The following is a 25,424-nucleotide window of genomic DNA, read 5'->3' as shown; positions in this document are numbered from 1 at the left end:
CAACAGGTGCTGAGCGCGAATTTAGTAGCTTCTACTGGTCCACGTTGCAAATTGAATAGGCCATGGCTCGCAGACAAGGAGGATCGCTTTCAACTAGAGCGAGGCCTGGATGGGAGTCTCAGGGTTCTACGGGCACCGAGTGAGGATGAAGACTCTCGCGTCAATACGGTCAACACATCAGCACTTTTAAGTCGATGGAGCAACATTATGAAAAGATACTCCAAATCAATCCGTCAAAATTCAGATCGATCCTAATTTCCAGGCTCACATTTGCCTTGTTCTTCGTCCTGCCAGATTATCCCATCATAAACATTTGATACAATTCGTAATAGCGTCAATCGTTCAAGTTGCTGCAGGAGGAACCGCCTTCATTTGTTGAAGGATTTGGATACACTGAAACTCCGTTGGACTGGAGGACTCCGTGGTGATCATGCGATGGGACACAAGGTGGACTGCAGCCAGTCACCAGTTTGTTGTGAACCTGGCAGAGCACCGTCTCGTAGGGCGTCTTGGAGATGATGCTATCGATGGCTGGATCAAAAATTCCGCTCCTTCGCGTCCGTCGTAGCGGAAACAATGACTCGAAAGTTGATAGTTTCGTAATCCATGTCATCCTTCGGGATTCAAGGTGGCTTATATGCTAGCAGCTCGTGTCCATCGATAGGAACTTCAATTCCGTTTGAGGAAGATTCAGGTCATTTGGGGTATGAGGTCCGGAGAGCCGTCACGAAACATCCCTTCCATGGACAACAACATCCCGGTACAGCTCGCTGGATAGCTGTTTCACGACCAACACAGTCATGCTGATCACTTTCTCAGCGTTCAGGTTCGGAAAGCTCCTCAGCATTTTTGCAGGGCTCGGCTCGCCCAGCAATGCATCCTTCAGCAGCAGTAGCTGGGCGACCACGCAGATGACGTTCAGATGTGCTCCGAATGCGAACAGAAAATCCCACAGCTTCAGTACCTCGGGAAGAGGTGGTGTACATGCGCAGAGCGTCATCACAGAGGGGAAGGCGTAGATCTTGGCCGGCAAGCCCTTGTTGAGGAGGTGAGATGCGAGAGCAGGACTAATCTCAGCCAGGATCTTGTCGATGAGGTCGAGGCCTCGATGCACACCGGACATGGTTGGGGAGAGGTAAGTGGGGATATGCTCAGTTAGGAGGCGGGTCAAGATGGCGTAGGCTTGAGCTTCTGATCGCGAGGCGTACAGGAGCGGGGCGGAGAGTACATTGACACCTTGCAGGTAGGTCGACTGGGTATACTTCTGAGCAAAATCCGACGGTGGATTGGCGTTTTGCTCATCGTGTATCCGCCAGGCCGTGGCATTCAATAGCCGAGTTAGACTGGCATCGGTGACGCGTCGCTTGAAGAGTGTATCGGTCGCCAATGTGCGGAACACGTCGTTGGAGATCTTCTCGTACGCGGGACTGCGGCCTCGGTGGATGAGATTGAGGTATGTGTCTGTCGCCAGCGGGCCGATGTTCAACAATGTCAACCAGAGATATATCCGGTAGTCGGACATGCCTTCTTTCGTTGCACTAACGCCACTCGTCAGGATCGAATGTCGGAGCAACGACAAGGCGCTTGCGGCGGTTGTTCCAGGCGGGGGGCCGTCGCGCAGAGTCATTTCTAGGCTGGATTTGCGGGCGTGTGCGAGGATGTGGTTTGAGGATGGGTTGGAGAGGTTCGTAGGTTTGCGAGGCCGCAGCGCATACGGCGTCAGAGCATCACTATTCGCTCGCACACGGGGAGTGGAGGTAGTATTTGACATGTCGGCATTTGAGGCCGTACTGGGTTGAGGTTGATTGAGCTGCTCGCGTGAGGGCTTTGTTGAAATTCCAAACCGCGGGGGTCTCAGATTTGATGTTTGAATGCCCATGTTGCTGGTCGAAGACAGTTGATTGTGCGATTGGAGCCGGCGCAGACCGCGAGTCTTGTCGCTGGAGGTCAAATCACTCTTCTCAGGCGAGTCCGGTAATCGCACAGAGGCCGGGTCTGGAGGTGAAAGAAGGGCATTGCGGCTGGCGACTTTGTGAGGGGAGATGGATGTTGCAGTCATACTGCCGGACCTAGGCAAAGGCGGACAGCGGGCGGGAGGCAGAGCGATGCAGGCAAGGAAGAGCGCGTTGCGAAGTTGAAGTTCATGCGACTTGTGAATCAGGTCCAGCAACAACTCGGCAAGTTGGGTGTTGGAACCGTGAGTTTACCAGCCGCCGTTGGCTGGAAGACCCCGCTAAGCAACGCTGACGGTGGCTACCTTGACGCGAACCGACGCGTGATCCTGGCCACGGTCCACGGGCCAAGGGTCAAGGGAGAGAGATGCAGGCGACCCCGACCGACTGACAACAGCTTCACTAGGCCATGCGTGTACGTGTCGAGACGAGTGCCATGATCGTCGCTGGCACCAAAGTCCCTCCTTCGCTTAGATACACAGTTGATGACTTGCAGCACAAGCAATAGACAGAGCGATCAACGCTGCGGGCGGATGTCGCTGATAACCCAGCCATTCGCCTGCATAAGCGACGGTGATGGCGCGATACAGTACAGTAGATCCACGCCCGTCTCGGAGCTCCACGTACGACTCGGACAGGAAAACTCCACACCGCCAGCAAATCCGGCCTCATCCTCGCACCTTTTTACTGTGACGTTTCATCTGGACACAGGGCTATCTTGACATCGAATCTCATCTTCTCCAGCTATGAGACCTGGCCTCAGGTGCATCGGAGCAAAGCTGAAATACGACGTGGACAGCTGAGGATCCCAGGTGGAAAATTCCGAGTGGCACAGAAAATGGCTGGGCGTCGACCTTCCGAGACCAGTGCTCTTCTCAATGAGCATGGGATTGACGACTTCCGGAAATCTATCGACCAGGTCGACCAGAGGCTATATGGCACGGCCGCGGAGGAGGAGTCTTCACTGGTGAAGAGTCCTGAGCTTCAGACAACATGGAAGACAGAGACGGCCATTCTAGCACGATATTCCGGTCCTTTGATGCTGACCTACGTCCTGCAATACTCCTTCTCGCTCGTGACTGTCTTCGTCGCCGGGCGTCTGGGCACGAGAGAACTAGGAGCGGCGTCGCTAGCAACGATGACAGCGAACATCACAGGCCTTTGCATCTATGAAGGACTATCCACCAGCCTGGACACTTTGACCTCGCAGGCTTACGGAAATGGAAAGAAACAACTGGTGGGCCTCCATGTCCAGCGCATGTGCATATTAGTCTGTGTGGTCACGATCCCAATAGGGGCGGTCTGGATATGCTCTCCTTGGATCCTGTCAGCTATTGTGCCGGAGACGGACACGGCAATCCTAGCAGGCACTTTCATGCGCATCTATCTCCTTGGCGGTCCTGGCTGGGCCATTTTCGAGGCAGGCAAGCGACTTTGTCAAGCTCAAGGCGACTTCACCGCATCACTGGCCGTGGTATTGGTTTGCGCTCCTCTCAACATCCTTTGGAACTGGCTCCTGGTCTTTCGGTTCAACCTGGGCTTTGCAGGTGCCGCTTGGGCAGTCGTCATTTCCAACAACCTTCAACCCATAGTCCTGGCGTTCTATGTCGCTTTCATTGCCCCTACCAACCTTCAATGTTGGCCTGGATTAGATCTCCGTCGAGCGTGTCAGAACTGGGGTCCGATGGTCAAGTTGGCGATTCCAGGCGTGCTCATGACCTTTTCCGAGTGGTTTGCCTTCGACGTCCTCACGATTGCGGCAGGTTACCTCAGCGAGCCAGATCTTGCTGCACAGTCTGTCCTGATGACGGTCGTTGTTCTGATGTACCATATCCCCTTTCCAATCTCCATCGCAGCGTCAACGCGGTTCGGTAATCTGATCGGATACGGCGCTTTGGACGCGGCTCGGACAGCCTGGAAAACACACTACCTGATCTTCGTCTGCATCGGCATCTTTGATGTTACATTGCTGACATCCTGCCGCCACGTCATTGCGGACATTTTCACCACAGACCCTGCGGTCAAGTCCATCATCACAGTAGTCATGCCCATCACGGCGGCAGCCCAGTTCTTCGACGCACTACTGGCACTTTCGAATGCGCTTCTACGCGGGCTGGGGAGACAGAAAATCGGCGGTTGGGTCAATCTGGGCGTGTACTATCTCTTTGCACTTCCGTTGTCGTTCTTCTTGTGTTTTGGACCGCCTCGGATGGGTCTGAGCGGCATGTGGATCGGGCCCAGCACCGGCCTGGGTTGTGCTGCGGTCATCATGGCGACATATATGCGGCTCACTGACTGGCAAAGGGCTGTTGACGATGCTCGAGCGCGGGAGGAATAGACTGTGGGGACGATGATAGGTGCTTATTGTACCTAGATATGCGGTTATCATGCCTATCGCCTTCCTACTATTGACGCTGGTACCGTGTAAATGTTCTTTCCTCTGCGTCCCGGACGAGTTCTGATGGCATGGCTCAAATCGCTCAATGTTCCCCAGTCTCATGTGGGTATGTGATAGACGTCCACGGCAACAGTGCAAGTAATATCTGGGTCGACCGAGTATAATCTCACGAATCTGACACGACCGGTCCATCCTGCAGTCGCAGTGCGGCCGATAATCCTTTGTTTCGTGCCCCGGCATGATTCCGCGGTCAGCCGCATTCAACCGCTGCTTGCCGCAGCCGCGTCTCTTGATCTCATTCCGCCCACCGACAACGACTTGCGACTCGTCGATCCACTGCTCGACCACGTCTTGGACGAGGCATACCATCTCAGTCTTACCCAGTAAGGATACATCCTTGTCGCGGTATCTCCTACGTACATGTTTTTCGGGACCAGCGGTCGGTAAGTCTCATTGAAAGCTCGGGTCCACCCCGCCTCTCGTGCGTGAGATCAGATAACTTCTCTTCTATATATGCTTTGTCAATGCCTTCCGTCGAGCCCTTCTCGAGCCTGTCCCGTTGCTGTCTGCGGTCGCCCGTGTGAATTGACCCTCTCAGCTCCAAATCCTGCCTCTCAGACCATGGCCACCAACATCGACCTAGCGGAGTACCTCTTTCGGAGGATTCGTCAAGTCGGGGTTAAAGCTATCCATGGCGTTCCAGGAGACTACAATCTTACCGCTTTGGACTACATCGAACCAGCCGGTCTTGACTGGGTTGGGAATGCAAACGAGCTGAACGCCGGATATGCCGCGGACGGCTATGCCCGGATAAGAGGAGTATCAGCTCTAATCACTGCCTTTGGCGTCGGCGAACTCTCTGCTATCAATGCCGTTGCTGGTGCCTACAGTGAACGTGAGTGGCTCCGGCATGCTCCGGTTTCGACATGCGCTGACTTCGTCTGATAGTGGCGCCGGTCATTCATATTGTGGGCACTGTCCCAACCAACGTCCAGGACGCCGGGCTCTGCATGCATCATTCCCTGGGCAATGGCGACTTCCGGGTCTTCGCCGACATGTACGAAAAGATCACGGTAGCCCAGGCGAACCTGAGGGATGCAGCTACCGCCCCAGCGCAGATTGACAGGTGCCTCCGAGAATGTGTCATACAGAGCCGACCGGTGTACATTGAATTGCCTAGCAACATGGTCCGGGCCAAGGTCTCAGCAGCGCCGCTCAAGACACCCATTGATCTTTCCATCCCATTGAACGATGAAGGCTTCGAAGACACCGAGGTTGACTTGATCTTGAACAAGATGTACGCTTCTAGACAGCCTTTCATTGTCGTGGATGGCTGCACATCAAGGTACGGTGCTAGCGAGGAGGCGAATGAGTTAGTCCGAGTCACCGGATTTCCTACTTCGGCCACTCCTTTTGGCAAGGGCATTATCAACGAGGACTATCCCAACTTCTATGGGATTTACGCTGGCATTGCTGGTAACGAGGCATACATGCCCTGGGCTCAAGGTTGCGATTTCGTCCTCAAGTTGGGACCACTGGAGAGCGACGTCAATACATTTGGATTCAGCACCATTCCCGACCCCAAATCTTCAGTTGTATTTCACCGCGACCACGTGGAGATCGGAGGAATCAAGTACCAAAACCTCCACATAAAGTCTCTCCTACGCAGAATTCTTTCGAAGCTGGAAATAGCCAAGCTCCCTCAGTATAACCCTTACATTGATCTAGGCTCCCCTAGAGCCGAGCTGATGGCTCTGCCTCCGACCGGCAAGGATGACATTATCGACCAAGCCACTTTCTGGCGGCGGATCTCGACCTTCTTCCGGACAGGTGATATTGTCATGACCGAGACTGGCACAATAGCAATCGGAGCTCGAGATGTGGTTCTCCCTGCCCACACTACGCTTGTTTCTTCTTGCATATGGCTGTCCATTGGCTACATGCTACCAGCATGTCAAGGCGCTGCTCTAGCCCAGCGCGAAATGATTGCTGAAGGCTTGCGTCCGAACGGGCGCACCATCCTATTTGAGGGTGATGGCAGTCTCCAGATGACCGCGCAATCCATTAGCGACATAATCCGCAACCGACTTGACGTGACGATCCTGGTCATCAACAATGACGGATACGTGATCGAGAGATGGATCCACGGCATGAAGGCCGGCTACAATGACATCCAACCATGGAGATACCTCGAAGCACCAAACTACTTTGGTGCACCCAAAGATGACCCTGCCTACCCGGTGGTTACCAGGCGAGCTGAAACGTGGGGTCAGTTGAACGACATCTTGGCAGAGCCGGCATTCCAACAAGGTAAAGGATTGAATATTGTGGAGGTGATCATGGGCCGAGAGGACGCACCTGATGTGTTGAAGAGGCTGGTCCAGAGCACAAAGAGAAGGAATTCGGGCCCTGACACCACACCCGAACAGCACCAACCCTCGAGTACTGGAGAGAAGGCGATGAAGGTCGGCGGTTGATATGAGCCCACACTCTCATGAGTGATATTTTCGAGGCATTGAGTATTTGTCTATCCGTTTGGGTTGGCGGCGTCGGACGCAGAGCGCATCTCGAACTGAGAAGGACAAGCATGTAGAACGGTGTCCTGTCTCTTGGCGCAACAGGAGTGTCTAACATCAATGAAATAATCCTGAAGCGAATACATCTCTCCTTCTGCCTCAGCAGCTTGCGTCCCGCGACGTCCCCTCTTTGGTCTGGCTTCGGCGGTGGCTGCGCATTGTGCGGCCTGAACATTTCAGACGAGGCAAGCGTTCAACCTTAAAAGCGGCATTAGTTGTACACTTCGAGAAGGTCAAGGCGGCGCCCGTCCCCATGCCCCATCACTTGTGTCTCACCTGCCTCTCACTGATCCCTCACTGATCCCTCACTTCATCTTGTCTAATAAATCTGTGGTGAGCTCTTTGGCTCCCTCGCTTCTTCAAACGCTTTCCGAACTTTCCTCGAGCCCGTCGTCCGGCAGTTCACGTAACAAATCACGTCAATTCGCCAAATGTTTGACAGCCTCCGACACACATGACACTGCTTTGTCACAGATTGCGGGTAGGACCACCCTTGGGCCCCATTGATTCTAGCCGCGCTTTGGACTCCGCTGCGGCGTCACCAAGCGAGCTGAAGTACAAACTTTCTGCCTCTTCGGTTATCGGCTCGCTGGATAGGCTAGAGGCTGTTCGAGTCTCTGCTTCCATTATTGTTCCCGCGGCGTCTCTCATCCAAGCTGAGGTCTGCCGTCGGCCCCTTCACAAGCGCCTGTCAGGCGATTCCCGCCTCGATACCACAACTTATTCGGCCGATTTTGTCAATTGCCATCGTCTGCTGACCGCGAAATGGGCGTCATGTCCAAGATTCGCCGTCTCCATCTCTCCCCGTTGACCCCGAGATTGCGGATCGCACACCCTTTCTTTCTGCAAGCCAGCCAGCCATTTACGCCAATCTCAACCTCATCCTAAGCGAGTTTGTCCTGATGTGGGTTGATGTTGCAGCAACAGACTTAGGTCTTTGGATCTGTCCGACAGCAAGGGCCCGAATCTTTCGCATTATTGGTGAGTTGCCCTCTTCTCTCGTGTCCATGCGAGGTTATACAGGTCCCATTGCAAAACGATATGTAACGACTCGAGCATATATCTTCCACGATGCGCCCGCTATCCGACAGGTTGGTACGGCTCGTCGTTTTCCTCCCATCTTTCGTCTCAAGGCACGTGAGTGGCGCCCAAAGAAATGCCCTGAAACCAACCTCGCCCCAGCTTACTCATATGATGTTGCAATGGCCCCATTCCCTTTGAGGTCCGAAACCGTGAGGCATACTTCATACCATCTCGGGGTCTGCACAATACTCGTGGTCTGCCTCCTGTCTGTCCTTCTCGCCCTGTTCATTATTAAACGCCGCAGACGTCGAGTCAATATGCCGCACATTCAGCGACTAGCATCCTTTCCCACCATGGAAAAAAAGCACCTTGAAGGAGTCGTGTTTGGATCTGGAGACCCGATCGATCCTCTGGACCGTCAACTGCTGACCGAAATTTTGAACCCTTTGCTTGATGCCGGGCCAAGGAAGTCGAGCCTCATGACGAGTGGCTATCTGGCCGCGAAGGCCAAGTTGGAAAAGGCACAGACGTCAGCAAACGTTCTGGAGGCACATTCTCAAGTCGAGGTCTTGGAAATCGAACCCCAAGACATACAGCATCATAGTATCAATGAGCACCAGACGCCCCAATGGAGCCGCCGTTCCTCCCCAGGACCTCAGCATCAAGTCAACGCGTCAGTCCCCGACGCAAACTATGATGGGATGGAAACCTTGATGATGACCAGTTCACTCCACGTGGATTCGAAGCACGACGACACGCAGCACTTCTGCGATGACTACAACCCAATGATCAAGTGGAGGCGAAGAACTTTGATCTTCGAGACGATGCCTTGACCCTACGCTCCCTACACCAGCCCACATCTTTCTCCCGGCTGCCATTGAATCGCCTTACTGTGGAGGGCTAAGCATAGCGCGCGGGCGCCATGCTGCCACGACGCAAAATGCACCGCTGCTCGACCGTCCCTGTTTCAGGCTTAATGTGTACTCCGCTGGCGGACAGAGACGCCTACGACAGTCATACGGATAAGAAGCGAGATCCCAGATTCAGCAAGGTCGGTTCGGACCAAACAGGTGATGTCCCAACCGGTTGCAATATTTGACTCGCTATGAGCGCGGCCGCTTTCCCGAGACTCGCACTGAGACCAACGCACACTGGCAGTCCTATGGATGAAACAATTGAGCAGTATTCATTCGGAAGGAAAAGACAGCGGAGTCGCGCAGCAGGACCTATGGGAGCATATTCCGGTCGTGTCAGACGGACAGGGTGCATTCGTATCGACATCCCTCGTCGGAACACAAGCAGGAGAGACGACCGGAGCTAGCAATGGACGAGTACACCGGGGGTTGGACGGAGATGCTCAGCTGGACAGGGATCCCTGCCTCTGCACTCCACCGTGCGCTTTGACCACTGAGGACCGCGCCAGCATATATGCACGAGCTACCTATCTACAGTCCCTGTCTGTGAGACTACCACGCCCTAGCTATCCAATCTGCCTGCTCACATGTCTGTCTGTTCATTCATCTGTGTATCCCACGTATCTATGCATCTAGATGTGTAATGGCTTGAGCCGCGCGAGACCATGGTTAGAGGAAGGGCAATAGGTGGATGGATAGACACAACAGCAGGTGGCTTGACTATTTGGCTCGCGCGGACTCTGCACGCTGCACGCTTACACTGGGACACGGTGAACCTTTTTTAAATTCGTTTCCCCCATGTAAGTACTCATGCCTCGCACGAGATGCATGGGATGCCCCTCTTGCCCCTCCCTTCCCACTTGGCCTTTGCGTAAAGGTTGGCGCTTGATCTCTGATCGTGGCTCGTCATGACTCGTTTCTCATTCCTCTTCATCTCGGAAGACCCGGCCAATGACAAGAAAACGTTCACGAACGACCAAACCCAAACCATCCGCGCTTGGGCGCCTTTCGGTCGTCTTTCGTGTCCGTCTCCGACACTGGGCCGTTGGTGGTTCTCGGTCCGGCGTCATGCATCTGCACGTATTCTTTCGCGGGCTGGACGTCGTCCTCGGGTCCCTTCTGCCCGGGATATTTGATGTAGTTCCAGGCCAGGTCGAAGAACAAGGGCTTCACGGGCACGGGCCGTAGTTTGGGCGGATAGTTGACCAGGTTCGTGAGGTCGAGATTGGGGATATACTGGTTGTGGGAGAGGCGTTCTATCAACGGTGCGGGTTTTGGTGCCGTAGCTGGAGTTGTTGACGAGCCATCGGATGTGGCGTGGGACGATTTGAGTTCCGCGAGGGCGCGGTATCGAAGAACAAGTTTCCGTACGGTCGAGGCTGTGAGGTGCAGTTGTTTGGCTGAGATGTCTAGGTTAGGTGGCGTTGTATTGTCGGTGGTGGTGGTGAGGCTGGTGGACGCGCCGAGTTTGCTGGCAGCTGTGTCGGCCAGTTCGAGTGCCCGGGCGTATAGCGCTAGGGCATTGGGGATGTGGTCGCTAATCGCGTGTGAGCGGCCAACGGCAAGGCACTTCAACGCTCGGAAATATGCCCTCTTGGCGTCGAGCTCGTCCACGAAGGGAGCGTCTGCCATGACGCCGGGGAGTTCCTTGACGGCGTCAAGACTCTGCAGGATGGAGTCGTAGAGAGCCACTCGTTCTCGCAGTCTGGACATCTTTCGTCCGGTGCTTTCCCCCTTCGGTGCACGGGTTTTACCGTCCTTTCGCGGCTTCAATGGCTGTTTGGGCTTCTCATCCTCAAAAGCCAGACCGTCATCTGACGCACCACAGAGCACTCTATTCCGGCCGATACGCCATTCGATGACGGCGTAATTGACGGCTGTGCGAGTGATTTGCAATGATTGCATGCGCGCATCCCCGGTGTCAACGCCTTCGGCGACGAGCTCATCGATTGCGGTCTTCGTGGCATCCGCTGCGTCCTGACGGGCAGTGATGACCTCTTCATATGCGGTCGCAAAGTCTTTCGCGCTCAATGAGCCGTCTCGGAACGATTTGAATGATGAGGCCAAATCCTCTTCTTTCTCTTTGGACAACCCCAGTGCTTGGGAGATGTTGGCGTCTTCCAGCTTCACTTTGCGACTTCTCCAGGAGAGCGTGGATGGAATATCCTTGGGACCACCCTTAGTGGGCGCTGCTTCTGCTGCCGTCGAAAATGCTTGTGGATCGATCTGCTCAATTTCCTGCCTCACGCTCGTCTCTGATTGAGGAAAGTTCTCGATGACAATCTCGTTCAGGGCTTTTGTGCGGGGCATCTTCAACTGGTACGCCGCATAGCGGATGCTGGGGTCTACGATGCCCGACAGCAAATCCTTGTATGCGTCTATCTTTGCCGACCGTGCCAACGTCGAGTATATAACCTGAGTGACAGAGTAGTCCTGAATGCATGCTTGCCATCTTCCCTTCTCGAAGTCAAGGCCGCCTTTCAACATGGAAAGGTACGCACGTGCTTCCAGGTCATCCAGCACTTTCGCGCCGGTCGTGTTGCGGTCTTGGAGGATGTTGACCAAGTTATCCGCATGGGTAATTGCTCTTCGCAGTCGTGATGCAATCTGACGCTTCGTGGAGCCGGGCATAGGTTTCTGGGTGGTTTCGGGCGATTGTGCCGACTTCATGGCCATAGCAGATGCCCATGCTCGCTCAGAGCTGGCAAGGAGCAGCTGTACCCATCTTGCACGAGTCAGTGCTATTTCCACCTTACGAGGGCGTAACATACTCGGCATTTTTGGAGACATTTTCTGCCGTCACAGGAGCTTTTGGACTGTATTTTCTGCCTCGAGTTGCGGCACCGAGCCGACGTCGCAGATTCTGGATTTTGCGGGTTGCTTGGGCATGATAGGCATTGTAGTCGCCTCCAAGAAGAGCCTTGTCGCGCTCAGATATGAGCGAGCTGGTGATATTCATATTGGGAGCTCAGTCAACCCAGCCTTTGCTGTGGGAATATACAGAATATTCCGTTGGCGTTGACAGTTGAGTGTGAATGTGAATCTGAATGTGGGGCAAGCGCAGGGCCTTGGATCGCAGGCTCCTTAGAAAATGTACGAGTATTGCACATCGGCTTTGCTTCACCTTTCGCTCACCTGATCCTCGCCTTCGACTTACATCCACCTTTCTCTCGACTCTTTTTGTACAGTTGTGTCGCGCCCAGCCCGCTGCTCATGTCCCTCGAAATACAATAATTACACTTGCCGGCGTTTTCCTTTCCTGATCTATACTCTGGCTTCCGTCAACGCAATCGGGGCATGCTAGAGCGGACCGCGGCATGCATTGAGCCAGCATCTCAACTTTTCCTCCGACGCATTGAACCCCCTGTTCGGACGCGGCGCGCACTTGGTCCTTCGTTCTGGAGAAATGGAGGAAACCATTTGGACGTCCCTCACTGGTGGCCGCTATACCTCGAACGAATCCGAGCTTCACGCCACAATGGAGCCGGCCTCGAATCTTCATTGCTTTGCCCTCGACCGTCCCGACTAGTTACCCCCGACGAACACTCCTCCCAATACCGTTCTCAAGCTTTGAAACGTGATCGAAGTTCGAAAGCTCCCTCCTCAGCTTCATCACGATCCTATGTCAGGTCGAGCAGCTTTGCCCAAAATGCCAGCGCGGCTCTCATGGCTGAGAATGATGCGTTCTTGCAGACCGGCGGCTCTGTGTTGTCAGTCGCCGCGGCTCAAGATCCCTCTGGACCCAAAAATAATGATATGGTAACGGCGGGTACAAGAAATGAGATGGCAATGCCGTACTCCTCGAGCTGTTCCAGTCGGGCAGAGCAGCAGTTGCGCGAGATAATCGATGGAAATCGCGAGCCGAAGTCGACGCCAACGGGCGCAGCTCTCGATCGTGCTTGGATACTGTTCAACCAGATCCCAGACCAACGTGCACACGCCACCGGTGTCTTCCACCTTTTCGCGCAATCTGGCCGAAAACTGGATCAAACACGCGCTCTGGGTGCTTTCAGACTTATCGACGAGGAGAACAGAACAAGTCATGATTATGAGCGCGCGGTCCGAGTGGCTGTGCAAGTGGACAACTACCGCATTGCTCTTACTATCAACGACCGAGCCACACGTCGGAACCTGCACCAGGGTTGTAGTGTGTTCCTCTTACTTCATGCCGTCTCAAATCAACTTTGGAATACTGCCAACACGGTATGGAATACCTCTTTCAGACGGACCTCGTTTCGATTTAATCAAACATCACCGACTCGTGCTGCTCTTGTGCGGGAAGTAGGCAATTATCGCGACCTACCTTTGGCAATACACCAGTTGGGATCTAGACTGCGTGAACAGGCGCCGGTCATCATGCAACATTCGGGGACGTTGCAGACACTGTTCAACGAACTCCTGGCCGCTTTGGTCCGGAACGGACAGCTCATGAGCATTATCACGCCACAAGGGCTGCAAAATTTGTTTGACGTTTCATACGACCTACGCCGGGCGGTGCCCTCGCTCTACCTCAGCGCTATCGATACTATTAACAAATCTGCCATTCGGCCTGACAAAGGTCTCCTAGCTGATGCGGTGTACACCAATCTTCGATCAAGCTTTCCCGAAATTCCTCCAGGTCCCAGCACGTACGGTTCGCTTCTCTCCATCCATACCGAGCAAGGAGCATCCGCCCAGACGTATATTCATTACCTGAATGAATTCGCAACGTTCCATGGCGTGGCAGACACAAGGAGCTATCAAAAGGTACTATCAGCACTTGCTACTCAAGGCGACATTGACGGCGTGCAAGACGTGTTCCTACGCCTTTGTCAAGCCCATGGCCGTCCCACAGAACCTGCGTTCTATACGCCACTGTTGTACGTCTATGCACGGCTTGGTGATGTTGCAACCACAGAGCGAGAGTTCCAGACCATGAAACGTTATGGGGTCAAACCAACAGGGTATGCCTGGAACATCCTCATCTACGCCCACGCGAGGTCTTCCCAACCTGAGCACGCCTTAAGGGTCTTGAGTAGGATGCAGGCCGAAGGAGTAACGCCGGATGTGTACACCTTTACGACGTTGATAGGCGTCTTCGCAAGAAAAGGCGATACCAACGCTGTCCTCGATATCCTTGAGAAAGCCCAACAAAACCAAGTAAAGGGCTCATATGCTCTCATCACTGGTTTGGTACAATCATATTGTCTCAATGATCAAGCAGAAGCTGCAGAGAGGCTTGCAGCCGCAGCCACAACTGCTACTTTTCGAGGAAACCCTACCACAATGTGGAACTATCTACTGAGGCATTATGCTTTCCTTGCTGACTCCAAAAGTATGCTCCGCGTCCAGCAACAGATGACTGCACTCGGTGTGGATGCTGACGCCATGACCCATGCTGCCTTCATGACTGCTCTTGTGCTGCTCGGCAAGACCCGGGACGCTGTGCAAATACTAAGGACCCTGAACATGAGCCAAACTTTTGCTGCTACATCGTTTCATTATGCCATCATCCTCCATGGCTTTGCACAAGAAGGGGATAGGGATATGGCCAATGTCATCTATCAAGAACTGGTCGAGAGGTTTCCCCGTCTCGGGGCAAGTCCCCGTCTTGCCATGCTCCATCTACAAGCTGGCCGCAACCCCATTGAGAACGAGCGACCAAAGTTTGCCGCTCAATATCTGGAAGAGATTCTCTATGGACTTTCGACGGAAGAGCGAGCGAGTCGTCAACCGCAGCCCGGGCTCCGCCGCCGGCGCAGCGTCGAGGCCGTACCATCGCTCTATGTAGAGTACTTTGTCGACCTTCTCATGACGAAAGGCCAGGTTAAACGGGCGGAACAGCTTGTCCAGCGATTTGAAGCCCTGCATCAGTCATCCTACTTGCATTCAAGCAGCAGTACTTCCATGTCAATCCCGTTGCTGTGTGCGCGACTGTCAGTGCAGGCTGAAAAGCAAGCGTGGGATGATGTTGAGGCAATCTGGAGATCCATACTTGAGCGAGCCATTCAACTAGGACAACCCTCTCGGATACGCGAACAGAAACCATTACCTGAAATCACGGAGAACGGCAAGGCGCACACGCAGGAAACCCCAGCATCTCTGCCATTGCAGCCCGTGGGACTGCCGGAAGTTGGACTGGTCCCCAGCAACCAATTCACATTCGGCTCCATGATCCCAGAAAACTCATTGGATGCTTTTCCGTTGGACGAACCTGGTCTTGCAATTCTGTATTCGCAAAGACACCTGCTCGAGGCCCCTTTCAATCGCTACTTGAACACTTTGGCCGTGCGGCAGCTCCAAACTTCTGCTATAGCTCTTGTAGCTAAGATGGAAAAAGTAGGATTCGCATTGACCAGCAAGAACTGGAACATGTATATTCAGATCATGACGAGATCCGAAGACCCGGAACACTGGCTGCTGGCTTACAAACTTTTCGAGAGGAAGATGATCGCCCATACTCCACCATGGCCGGTCCTGCAGCGCGGCAAGTGGCTTCCGCCACAGGAATCAGAGGGTACACCTTCAGTCCCCATGCATCGCAAGGTGATAGAAAAGCGGGACCCTGGGCAGCTGATGCCGACTTATTACACTGCTGTCCATCTTGCAAGTGCCTTGCTCAAAGCCAACAGACTTGCAGCGGAGGGTGACAATACAATATACACGGCTATCTGGAAGAGAGCACCACTCACGTGCCGTTACATTCGTCGCATGCCTTATCTGAAGGACCGTATTCAAGGGCTCCTGCTACGCAACAGGAAGATGAGGATTCTACCACCTAGACGTCCTCGCCTCCACACAACTCCCGACCGTTCTGGAGTGCTGGGAAGCAGATCACCGGCAGACCATGTGCCCGTCACGGAGCTAGTTGGTCTGAATTCGGCACTCAAGATGGATGCCACTGACACCAAGTCAAATGCCGCAATTGCGAGAACCCGTGCCGTTCGCCGAGCCGAGCTTTACGAAGGACAGATCCCCAGAACTCAGGTCGGGCGAGGTGAGAAGCTAGGCTCGAAGAAGGAGGAGCAGTTCGAGCGCCGAGTCAGACACAAGGAAGAAAAGCTGCTGCGGACATTGCAGCGGATGCGCAGAGATGTCTTCCTCCCGCGGACTGTAAGCGACATGTATATCGGTCATCCAACAATTCCGTCGAGTGTAAACTTGGTTCGCACTGGGAGTCCCCGTCAAGCAAGGCAGGCTCTGTACGGTACAGAGCAACAGCGCTTGATCAAGGAAGCTCGGACAAGAAGGCTTCTCCGTGAGCAACGCAGAGCGGTATTGAGAAGAATCTTGCGCGGAAATATCCCGAAGGAAAGGACGGTCAGCAGGATCCAGGAACGTACAGATGCCTCGCCAGGACAGGCAACAGCCCGAATTGAATCAGACAGACCAGGGTAGACGGACAATGAGCACCGAAGCATTGTCCGACGAACCAAGAGTAAAGATTTGACCAACACCCACCGCGAGCTACCAACCAGACCGCTTTTCGAGAATCCAGTACCTACACCTTGCGAACGCATCAGTCTTCCCCCTACGCAGGACCGCTTTGGGCACGTGCTTATGAGCCGATGTGTTCATGAGAACTGGGCACTGCCGGCGCTTCTAGGAGTGCGATCTGTTGCTATGTTGGGCCCATGTAACATTTGTGTAGGATGTACGGAGTACAATACCAAACACTACCCAGGTAGCTTCGGCTTTAAGCTGTGGTACCGAGCTTTCTGTACAACACCACGCAATAATAGTCTAAGACCTGCTTCATATTGTTTTCGTTGCTTTGACGATGTTACGAAAGTCCAGCTCGAGTGTTGTGGCCCGAGGGCTGAGATATACCAACGGTTAGTCTGAAGGGCGAAGGACACGACCTGGTTCAGCTCTAAAGCGGTAAAGTGAATAGATATGTAATGACATTGAGACTTTACCTTTCCCGCGCTATTTTAGGTGGGATTCCCCGCCAAGACTCTGAGCATTACGGTAACATATGGCGCTGTAAGTTTTTGCTGGTTCACTTCCAACTTTGACCAGCCTGACTTACATTTCAACTCCATATTACCTGGTACCCAGCCCGACTACTTCGCGCAGCACTGTTTATGTACTCAGTCACTGGTTGACGAAGGGTCGGAGAGAATTGATCGAGCGTCGTTTGACTATCACTTGTTCTCCGATACCCTGGTACACAGTCCTCTCTCGACTACGAGCGAAAGCCTTGTTTTCTCGATGCCGGCACTGAGGTACCACTATGTTCATGCCCCTGAGGAAACGACGTTGCCACGGTAGACAAGGAGTCTCGGGTTCAGAAGGCAGCGCATCGACAGGCCGCGGGCGACCGATGAAACATGCGTCTCTGCTGAAACCACCTCGCAAGACTCAAACGCAGCGGGCCGAATTCATACACAGACGACTAAATGCAGAGGCGTCTACTCCCACGACCCATACGCTGTCCACATTGGAGTCTCTACCGGTCGAGGTTTTCGAGCAGATCTTCTTTCACTGCTTGGAGCTGAATCTCCCCAGGGCTTCGCCATATCTCGCTCGAGCTTTGTCACGACGCACGATCTACGCTGCTCTCGTATTGTTCGCCTACTATGAATCTGAATCAGCGCAAAGCCAAGTCGAGACTGAGCACTTCCTGCCTGCTGCGTATCGAAGAATCACTAAGGACGAACGCGTTCGGTTGCAAGAGGGTATTCTCCGCTGTCGATGGTTCACCTTGGAGTTGTTTGAGTCGTGCCTGCCAGCCCTAAGCCGGCTTGCAATGTTTGAATGTTGGCACCGTGAAAGACAGGTATTAGAGGCCAAGCTCGAGCAAGAATCGTGCCACACCGAAACTGCCGCCCGCTTTCCGGGACCGGCTTCTCATTTACCGGCATTAGACGCTAGGCTCGAGATGGAAAGCTATTACAAGGCGAGAAAGAGTTATTACGGTTTGAAGAGTGAAAACAGCGGACCCTATGGCACGAACACTGGCCAGGGATATCAAGCGGGGCTGACTCTCGAGGACATTTCAGAGACTGATATTGGGCCAGTGAACAGAGATGGGTATCTTCCCTTCATCGCGATACCTACCTCTCGGCATGAAGACGGAGAACCCGCTGGCCTCGAGGGCCGGAGTATACTCAGTGTACGTGCTCTCTCAGTCCCAATCTTGCGAGGTGCTCCATGGACAGACGCGAAAATCAAGTTGCTCCAATATTTTCGCCAGGGATTGCGCCATGAGCCCTTTGACCGGTCTCTCTTCATCTCTGCAAAGGCTTTGTTTGATGGCATGGCCAGTGCGATAGTGGAAGGGAACGAGACGGCTCTGCTGGTATTGCTGGAACTCCATGACACGGTTGTCAAGCGTCCAGCCCCGACCCGTAAGGAGATCGGATCCCATGGGGAGGTAATCACTCCTCCACTCAATGTCTTGCCGCTCAAGTTATTCCACCTTGTCTGCAGATTGGAGTCGTCGACGAGAATGATGTCTTTGCTTCTTCGGGGCGGCGTCGAAAGCATTCCTTACGACGACGAAGTAATCACGCGCTGGGCCATGCACACCAAAGCAAAGTCCTTGTCAGATGAAGAAGTCTCTATGGCACGATGGGTCTTGGGGTACATGGAAGATACCGGATTCACAAACTCCCAACCAGGTGACCGACCCTCACAAGCTCGAGGTTCAAAGCTTGTTTCGCATGTCTACCCGCGTCCAGACGGATTGACCTTCACCAGGGAGATCGGGTATATCTGCCTGGTCTTGCCAACGTCGTCTCTATGGACGATAAATCCGACAAATGCGCTTGGCGATGAATAACACTATGGCCACGAAAACTCAAGGCACAACAAACTGTGCGGCCAGTGCACGGTTCTGTCGAGAGACTCGAGCTGTCACGGCTAGAAAATGCTGGGACTATTATTGCTCACGGAATGCTGAGCAACAAGAGAGCAGAGGAATGGTGTATTGATTGATCCTGCCTGGATTGTCGATAGCTGCTTTCTTCCAGACTAGTGACTTGCGCTCCACTCCAGTCCACCATGGGCCTCCGGCCCGATCCAACCAGCAACTCATCTGTTCGGCTTCAATCTCTCATCCGTAACTAACCTGCCCAGAACGCTCCCTCGAGTGATTCAGGAAACCGAACATGGCGCCAAGCCGCCGTGTTGAGGATAAAAAGTTACGCACACGAACACGAAGACAGACTTCATCCGGCGTTGTAGGGTGCAGACCTTGCAGCTACGCCTGGACAAGCAGGTGACAGATGATAGGCCTGATTGAGCATGTCCTTGAAATAAAACTTACTTTGGTATCCAATCCCCGGGATGGAAGAGGAAACAAGACAACTGCGGGGTCGAAATGCTCGCATCAATGGTGGCATAAGAGAGATGGTCTTCCTCTGGCTCTCGCCTCGATTCCAGCTCCAATATCCCAGACGATATGTGTGGCAGGGTTTCGAATATGCCCGCCTTAGCCAGAAAGCTAACTTGCGCCTTGTATCCAACATCCGGACATATACCCCCTTTGTGTCAAAGAAGAGGCCCTGTCACGCCCGTCGAATCGCGGGAGACAGTGCGGGGTCAGTGTCTTGGCCTCGCCTCGCCAGGACCTTTAGTCTGTGATCTGAATCTCGCAGTTGACGCTGTGGTGCCTTGCGGTCAGTTGGCGGCAGCCCAGGGTTGACAGGTCACAGGTCACAGACCACACTGACAGCGATCGGTAATTCACTGCACGCTATTCCCCTAGCACCAGCGTTTGCGAGTCGACACACTAGGCACCCAGGCTCTATCGCACATCGTCTTGGGACTGCGTTGTGGTGCTTCGAACCCCGGAGAGGTATTAACTTCTGATCCGCGTTGGGATTCCGAGCGATCGGCCGATTAGCTTTGATCTCAATTCAATCTCAACCTTCAATGCGACCGCGACTAAGCCGGCAGACAGCAGCTGGCGCCGTTAACAGAGCACCGACCTAGTGAAAAAGTTGAAACCGGAAACAAGAGAGTTCTGCCGACCACGGTGTTTGGATGTCGACTGATCCCTGAGCAAGTGATTGCCACGGTCAAGTCGCTTAGTCGGGGATGAAGTGTTAACTCAGACGCCTCCAGCGTACGAACAAAGGAAGCGCTGGTCGGCTGGCTGGCTGCATTACATTTGGTTAACGATCCACTCACAATCAAGTACGGTCATTGTGCACGAAGCACAATCTACAACTCTGGTCCTCGGGCCCGTCATTCACGATGCTGCTTCTCGACCTTCCTAACGAAATATTGGCCCGAATCGTCATGTCCCACGACACTGCGAGTCCGTTCGATGTCGGGCTGCTGGAAAAGCCGAAATCGGCACTGGGCCCACGAGAGACCAACGATGGGATACGGCTGATGAGCGTTCCCGCAGGGTCGAACAGGCAGAACGCGCTGAAGAATCTCACCCTGACGTGCCGGTTAATTCGTGCGGTCGCGCTTCCCGTCCTCTTCAAGCACGCCGTCCTCCATCCACTACTGCTCAGCGACTTTCTGGCCTTCCTCAAGAAGCATAGCCTCTCGAACCATGTGATGAGCGTGGTGGTCCACGTGTCTGGGCACTATAATCATATCCACCCGGCGTGGTGGGCACGGCTGTTGAACGAAGTCCCAGCAACGCGCTTTAGCGTCGTTGCGCCGCCCGAGGTTTTCGCCGAGCTGGCCAACATCCATTCATGGAGCAACGACGCTTGGGCATTCGATATGCCGGTGCAAGTGCTCAGATTCGATCAGAGTCTAGAAGCCGCACGGACAAAGATCGACTACGATGACTTGCCGAACTTTCTGGTGGGGCGCCCGTGGGAGTGCATGGTGTACAACGAGGGGTCCAGCCTCTCTGCCTACACGACGTATGAATTCTTCCTGCGTCGGACGCCGTCGCTGCTGACGGCGCTCCACTTTAACAGTTCCGCGGCGGGGGACGCCCTGTTCGCAAACTTACTGCAGTTCGACTTCATCGCCATTTTCCCCTTCTACAACCATGTGGACGAGGTGTTGAAGTGCATTCGAAAGATGAAAAGACTGCGGAAGCTGTTCGTCAAGTTGTGCCCGGAACCTGGGAGTACCGCGTTTGATGACGAGATGGAAGTCGCGGGTGGAGCGCTGGACGTCCATGACCCCTGGAACGAGTGCGAGACATCCTGGATGCTGATCGCTCATACTGTCCTCTTCTTGACGGTCGAGGGCGAGCTCCACGAGCTTCACATGGACGACGTTAAGATTGAAGGTTTGAGACAGAATCTAGAAACGGCCCTTAATGATCGTCTCCACGAGCGGTGGCGGTATCGGGAACAAGGTTCCGGCATCTGGCGCAGGAGCCTTCGCGGAGGCCAGGGAGAAGCACGGGAAGCACGGGAAATGAATCCGGCCTGATCGCGGGCGCGTGCTTGGGCGTTGTGGGCGCAATGTGCAGATGGACAAGCTGACTGCTTTTGGGGAATGCATTTCTCCCCATGATGTCAGTGGCTGGCAGCGGCCATCGGTATTTGTATCGCGCCATCACAGATTTTGAGAGGAACCGAGATAAGCCACCCAGGGATCCTTCGTGCACTTTGTAAGCGAACCTCAAGAGGTTAAGTCGATTCCGTGACCGGACCTTGGTCTTTCTATCCGTACTCGCACTGTGTACGAGCAGGGTGTATGGCTGCGAAGATTCCTTTGGGCAGATCTCAGCGGAGCTACGGAGTATGCTGATAGCCAAGATGGAACGTACGGAGCGACCAGGGACCCCAGATCACTGATATGCGCTTTGCCCTCGATAGCGGCTTCGACTTGGGCATGGGTGCGACCATCGACAAGCCCGGAAATTTATCCCGCTCGATCCTCCCAGCGCCAAAGCGAGATCCAATCACCGATGCCCCGGGAGGAACAGTTTTCCGGGCTGTCTCTCAGCTGCATGGTGGGTGCATGGCGCCCCGCTGGGATGCAGCACCGCCTGGCGGGCGGTAGGCAGGCCGCGGCCATGGCCCCGATGGCCCAAACACACATCGACGCGGCATAGGGGATCGCAGATGACAGACACGCTGTGTTCCCTCTGGTCAGAATTTTGGAACTCGTCGTGGTGATTGGCAGCACGCTGTCATTTGCCCGCCTGGTCCACCTCCTGGACACGCGTGGGTGCTCTTGTTCGGCCTACCAGATGAATGTGGATGTACATCTCCGATGTCTCCTGGGCGAACTCTTGTTGCTCAGGCCTGCACGGGGGCCTTTGGATCCCATTCCCTGCTTTCCAGTTTTGCGGTTCTTGCTCGAACAGCCTCCCATGCCAATCCAGGTAAACGAAGCTCGATCTCATAAAGGAGTCTATCTTGAGTGCAGGACAACCTCGATCGACGTTGGTCAAAATCAGGTAATCGATTGTCGTTCAGTTCCCCCCTCTCAATCCAGATCAACGCCCGTCAGGCCGAGGTAGAAGGTTACGGGCGCAGCACCTCACTGGGCAGCCGCGCGATGGACACTCGCACATAGTGGAAACATGCCAGCGTCGTCCGAGATATGCCTTCACCTCCAAAGCCGCCTAGCACTCGGCCATTAAAGCCAGCCAAGGAAGCCCCAGCCGCAAAGTCACCGTCGGCGAAGAAAAAGTCCTCAAGCGTCAGAGTCTCGGCAGCCTGTGAGGCATGCAAGAAGCGAAAAACCAAGTGTTCAGGGGGACCGTCACCTTGCCAGCTTTGCGAAACGCTCGGGACTGACTGTATCATCGACCTGTCTCTCGACATGAGACGGAAAGCGGCGTTTCAGCGGACGATAGATGAATCGAGAAACTATCAGGATGCGCTGAATACTCTGCTCGATGCGATTCGGGAAGGGCCGTCGCAGCGACTTGAGGCTTTGTTCGACTACGTCAGGAGCGGTGCCACGAACCAGGAGATCACGGTCGCAGTGCAACACCAGCTGATCCATGCCGGGGATGAAGACGGAGATGAAACCATGTCATCACAGGCCGATGGCGTCGACTCGGTCCTGGAGGACATCAAACCTGGCAAAAGCCCAGCCGACATGTCCAGTTTCGGCTCCGATTCTGGCAGGGGCAGGCCGGCGTATCCAGGACCCATACCGATCTCGACACTGCTCTCCTCGTTGAAAAACTGTTCCGAATCTCAAGGAGAGGCGATCCTGCGACAATTCCTAGCGTTCAAGGCGGGAGGGAAACCCAGCCTGCCGAGTCAATTGGCCGATGGCAGAAGCCCTGGAGAGGTAACAGGCGCTGGTGTAAGTCCGCCGAGTGTAGCCGAACGTGCCATGTGGCACCCAGTCCTGCACGTACGATCGCAAAGCAGTCGTGCAGAACCGCGTCCACAGGTATAGCCTCCCTCATCTTCATTCCTGAAGAGAACGGTGATGGACTCTGCGCCCGGAATCCCATACAGCCAGCCTCGGGGAGTCTGACGCAGATCCTTTCCCTTCCTTCGCTTTACTACTTGCACACGGGATGACACGGCGACTGATGATCAGCAGTTCACGCACTTTGAGCCTCCGTCGAGACGGTTTTCCGAAGGAGGCCCACCTCCCAGCGACCATTCCCAAGCGCTCCACTCAGACTCGCCATCGCCGGCGACAGGCCTCTCGAGACAGAGCTCCCGATACCCAATGCTCAACACGGACATCTCGTTGAGTGCATTGACAGTCGCGTCATCACCAGCAACGCCGTATTTGGAGCTGGTCACCAACTTTCCAACCGGCCAAGTGCGACAGAACGAATGGGATCTGTGTGTGGCCCAGGAGGATCACGTCACGAGGCTCCGCATCCCCCGGCATCTCATCCTACCGCTCGTGGTACCTGACGACTCACCGATGAGCCGGACGTACACCGACTACCTGTTCGGGGCTCGACGCATGCTCGAAAGCGGCGTCCCGGCGTCCGACGTCCTGGGCCACTCGGACCGCGTCGCCGTCGACCTGTTCTTCCGCCCTCGCCGGGCGAACGACAAGTTCGACTGCGCTTCGTGGGCGTGCGAGGTCTCCCGGAGCTATGATACCGACGTCTTCGTCCGGTTGGCTACGGCTTGTTTGCTCACACATATGATGCGAGTGAGTTCGAGTCCCAGGATTCTCTCCACTCTCAACGCAGCTCATGTTTCCTACGCAGTGGCATTTAGTACCTACACAGGAGAATTATCAAAGAATCCCAGACATGATGAAGCCGACACCAACACAGTGCATGATCCCGCACATTGGTGCCATTGAGACGATACCCTTGTAGGTCTTGTCTCGCTCGCCGATCCACAATCCTTGGACGGACTTAAGACTGACTCGTACGGCAGACCTCCTGTGAGAGATGCGGCCATCAACAAACTTCGCGATTGGCTCACCCCGCTGATCGAGGCAGAATGGAGCGTCAATTGGCCTCATTCCGTCGAGATGGCCGTCGAGCGTGACTCATTGACGGGCGCCACGGTATTGACGCAACGATTCCACGAGCATGTGACCCGATACGACAACTGGAGTGTGGCGGGACGATTCCTGATTGCGTTCCCAGAGGTCGCCGGGCAGATCAGGCTACACGAGGACGGGTGATGGAAGCTCGTGAGCGTGGTGACACGCTCCTCCCTTGATTTTGTCCGAAATCCAAACATGTACTCGTACAAAGTACGCAGCGCCGGGCTTAGCCGTGCCTACAGAGTCCTGCGTGGGCTAAAGGTGTGCAGCACACGCGATACCAAGAGACTCGGCATGAAATTCGTCACGCGCCCCCCCACGGATGGATGTGGCGCGTGATAGAACGAACGGTGGCGAATACCACCAATGTGACCTACGAGTGCTCGTTGTATAGACATGGCTGCATACACCCAGGGAAATAGGACCAATCCACCAGATGATGGGAAATGGAAATACGTATGACAGGTGTGAAGGCAGGAGGCAGAGCAAACGAAGCAGAGGATGACACAGTTGAAAAGGATCCGGAAGTGGGGAGTGAAGCATGGGATGGAGTACACAGTACGGAGTTCTGTGAGCAAAACGAAGACACAGTAACAAGCGGGATGGTGTACTCCGTACGTACGATATGATCATGAGATCCCATTAGACATCGAGTCAAGTGAACCAGTCACCACGCTGGTACTTCCGCTGTGCTTGACGTAAAATGCCGTCCTCGAAACAGTCGAAGAACAGGATCCTGAAATAAAAATCCGCGTCTCTACGGAGTATCACAGGAGAGGGACACGTAGACGCCTACACGTGGTGACGTGGTCCTCACAAAGTTATTCCAACCTGACCAACGTGCCAACGCATCCTGGATCAACATTAATCCGTCCATTCCTCACGTGGTCGATACATCGTACTCGGAGTGGCTGGAGCGGCGCTTGATAGGGCGTGGAGCGCGGCATGTGCTTGTACCCTCGTAACTCGTACAGTGCGTGGCGTCTCTGCTCTCAGGCAGCCACGTAGCTACGCAAGGCGAAAAGCCTTGCCTTGCCTTGCCTAATTGCTTGTGATTGCATAGCCTTGGCTTGCCTTGCATTGCCTTGCGCGGCGCCCACATTGCCGCACCGCACAGAGACAGGCCTTGAACCTCGGCGCTTGAACCTCAGCGTCGTGGCGTCCTTGGCTCTACTATAGGTGCCGGCTGTCTCGTTCTTTTCCTTTTTCTCTTCGC

At 54.4% G+C, this 25,424-nt stretch overlaps 9 protein-coding genes across 9 annotated transcripts; 7 read left to right on the top strand and 2 right to left on the bottom strand.

The window, feature by feature from the left end:
- Window positions 1–724: 724 nt before the first annotated feature.
- On the bottom strand, window positions 725–2,059 carry G647_08312 (uncharacterized protein; the record flags this gene model as incomplete). Its single annotated transcript, XM_008732624.1, has 1 exon — window positions 725–2,059. The coding sequence occupies one exon, from the start codon at window positions 2,057–2,059 to the stop codon at window positions 725–727; it is 1,335 nt and encodes a 444-aa protein (XP_008730846.1).
- Window positions 2,060–2,790: 731 nt separating this feature from the next.
- On the top strand, window positions 2,791–4,290 carry G647_08311 (uncharacterized protein; the record flags this gene model as incomplete). The annotated part of the gene is made up of 1 exon (XM_008732623.1): window positions 2,791–4,290. The coding sequence occupies one exon, from the start codon at window positions 2,791–2,793 to the stop codon at window positions 4,288–4,290; it is 1,500 nt and encodes a 499-aa protein (XP_008730845.1).
- Window positions 4,291–4,971: 681 nt separating this feature from the next.
- On the top strand, window positions 4,972–6,827 carry G647_08310 (uncharacterized protein; the record flags this gene model as incomplete). Its single annotated transcript, XM_008732622.1, has 2 exons — window positions 4,972–5,245; window positions 5,299–6,827. 2 exons carry the CDS (start codon window positions 4,972–4,974, stop codon window positions 6,825–6,827), a joined length of 1,803 nt encoding a protein of 600 aa, XP_008730844.1.
- Window positions 6,828–8,302: 1,475 nt separating this feature from the next.
- On the top strand, window positions 8,303–8,782 carry G647_08309 (uncharacterized protein; the record flags this gene model as incomplete). Its single annotated transcript, XM_008732621.1, has 1 exon — window positions 8,303–8,782. The coding sequence occupies one exon, from the start codon at window positions 8,303–8,305 to the stop codon at window positions 8,780–8,782; it is 480 nt and encodes a 159-aa protein (XP_008730843.1).
- Window positions 8,783–9,829: 1,047 nt separating this feature from the next.
- Window positions 9,830–11,822, bottom strand: G647_08308 (uncharacterized protein; the record flags this gene model as incomplete). Its single annotated transcript, XM_008732620.1, has 2 exons — window positions 9,830–11,588; window positions 11,635–11,822. 2 exons carry the CDS (start codon window positions 11,820–11,822, stop codon window positions 9,830–9,832), a joined length of 1,947 nt encoding a protein of 648 aa, XP_008730842.1.
- A 707-nt stretch (window positions 11,823–12,529) lies between these two features.
- G647_08307 (uncharacterized protein) lies at window positions 12,530–16,240 on the top strand (the record flags this gene model as incomplete). The annotated part of the gene is made up of 1 exon (XM_008732619.1): window positions 12,530–16,240. The coding sequence occupies one exon, from the start codon at window positions 12,530–12,532 to the stop codon at window positions 16,238–16,240; it is 3,711 nt and encodes a 1,236-aa protein (XP_008730841.1).
- An 838-nt stretch (window positions 16,241–17,078) lies between these two features.
- On the top strand, window positions 17,079–18,629 carry G647_08306 (uncharacterized protein; the record flags this gene model as incomplete). Its single annotated transcript, XM_008732618.1, has 1 exon — window positions 17,079–18,629. The coding sequence occupies one exon, from the start codon at window positions 17,079–17,081 to the stop codon at window positions 18,627–18,629; it is 1,551 nt and encodes a 516-aa protein (XP_008730840.1).
- A 1,463-nt stretch (window positions 18,630–20,092) lies between these two features.
- Window positions 20,093–21,202, top strand: G647_08305 (uncharacterized protein; the record flags this gene model as incomplete). Its single annotated transcript, XM_008732617.1, has 1 exon — window positions 20,093–21,202. The coding sequence occupies one exon, from the start codon at window positions 20,093–20,095 to the stop codon at window positions 21,200–21,202; it is 1,110 nt and encodes a 369-aa protein (XP_008730839.1).
- A 1,122-nt stretch (window positions 21,203–22,324) lies between these two features.
- On the top strand, window positions 22,325–24,346 carry G647_08304 (uncharacterized protein; the record flags this gene model as incomplete). Its single annotated transcript, XM_008732616.1, has 4 exons — window positions 22,325–23,041; window positions 23,288–23,860; window positions 23,919–24,028; window positions 24,094–24,346. 4 exons carry the CDS (start codon window positions 22,325–22,327, stop codon window positions 24,344–24,346), a joined length of 1,653 nt encoding a protein of 550 aa, XP_008730838.1.
- Window positions 24,347–25,424: the final 1,078 nt, after the last annotated feature.

The sequence above is a fragment of the Cladophialophora carrionii genome, assembly GCF_000365165.1.
Source record: "Cladophialophora carrionii CBS 160.54 unplaced genomic scaffold supercont1.7, whole genome shotgun sequence".
In the NCBI taxonomy this organism is placed as follows: Eukaryota; Fungi; Ascomycota; class Eurotiomycetes; order Chaetothyriales; family Herpotrichiellaceae; genus Cladophialophora; species Cladophialophora carrionii.
This window is presented reverse-complemented; position numbering and strand designations above follow the sequence as displayed.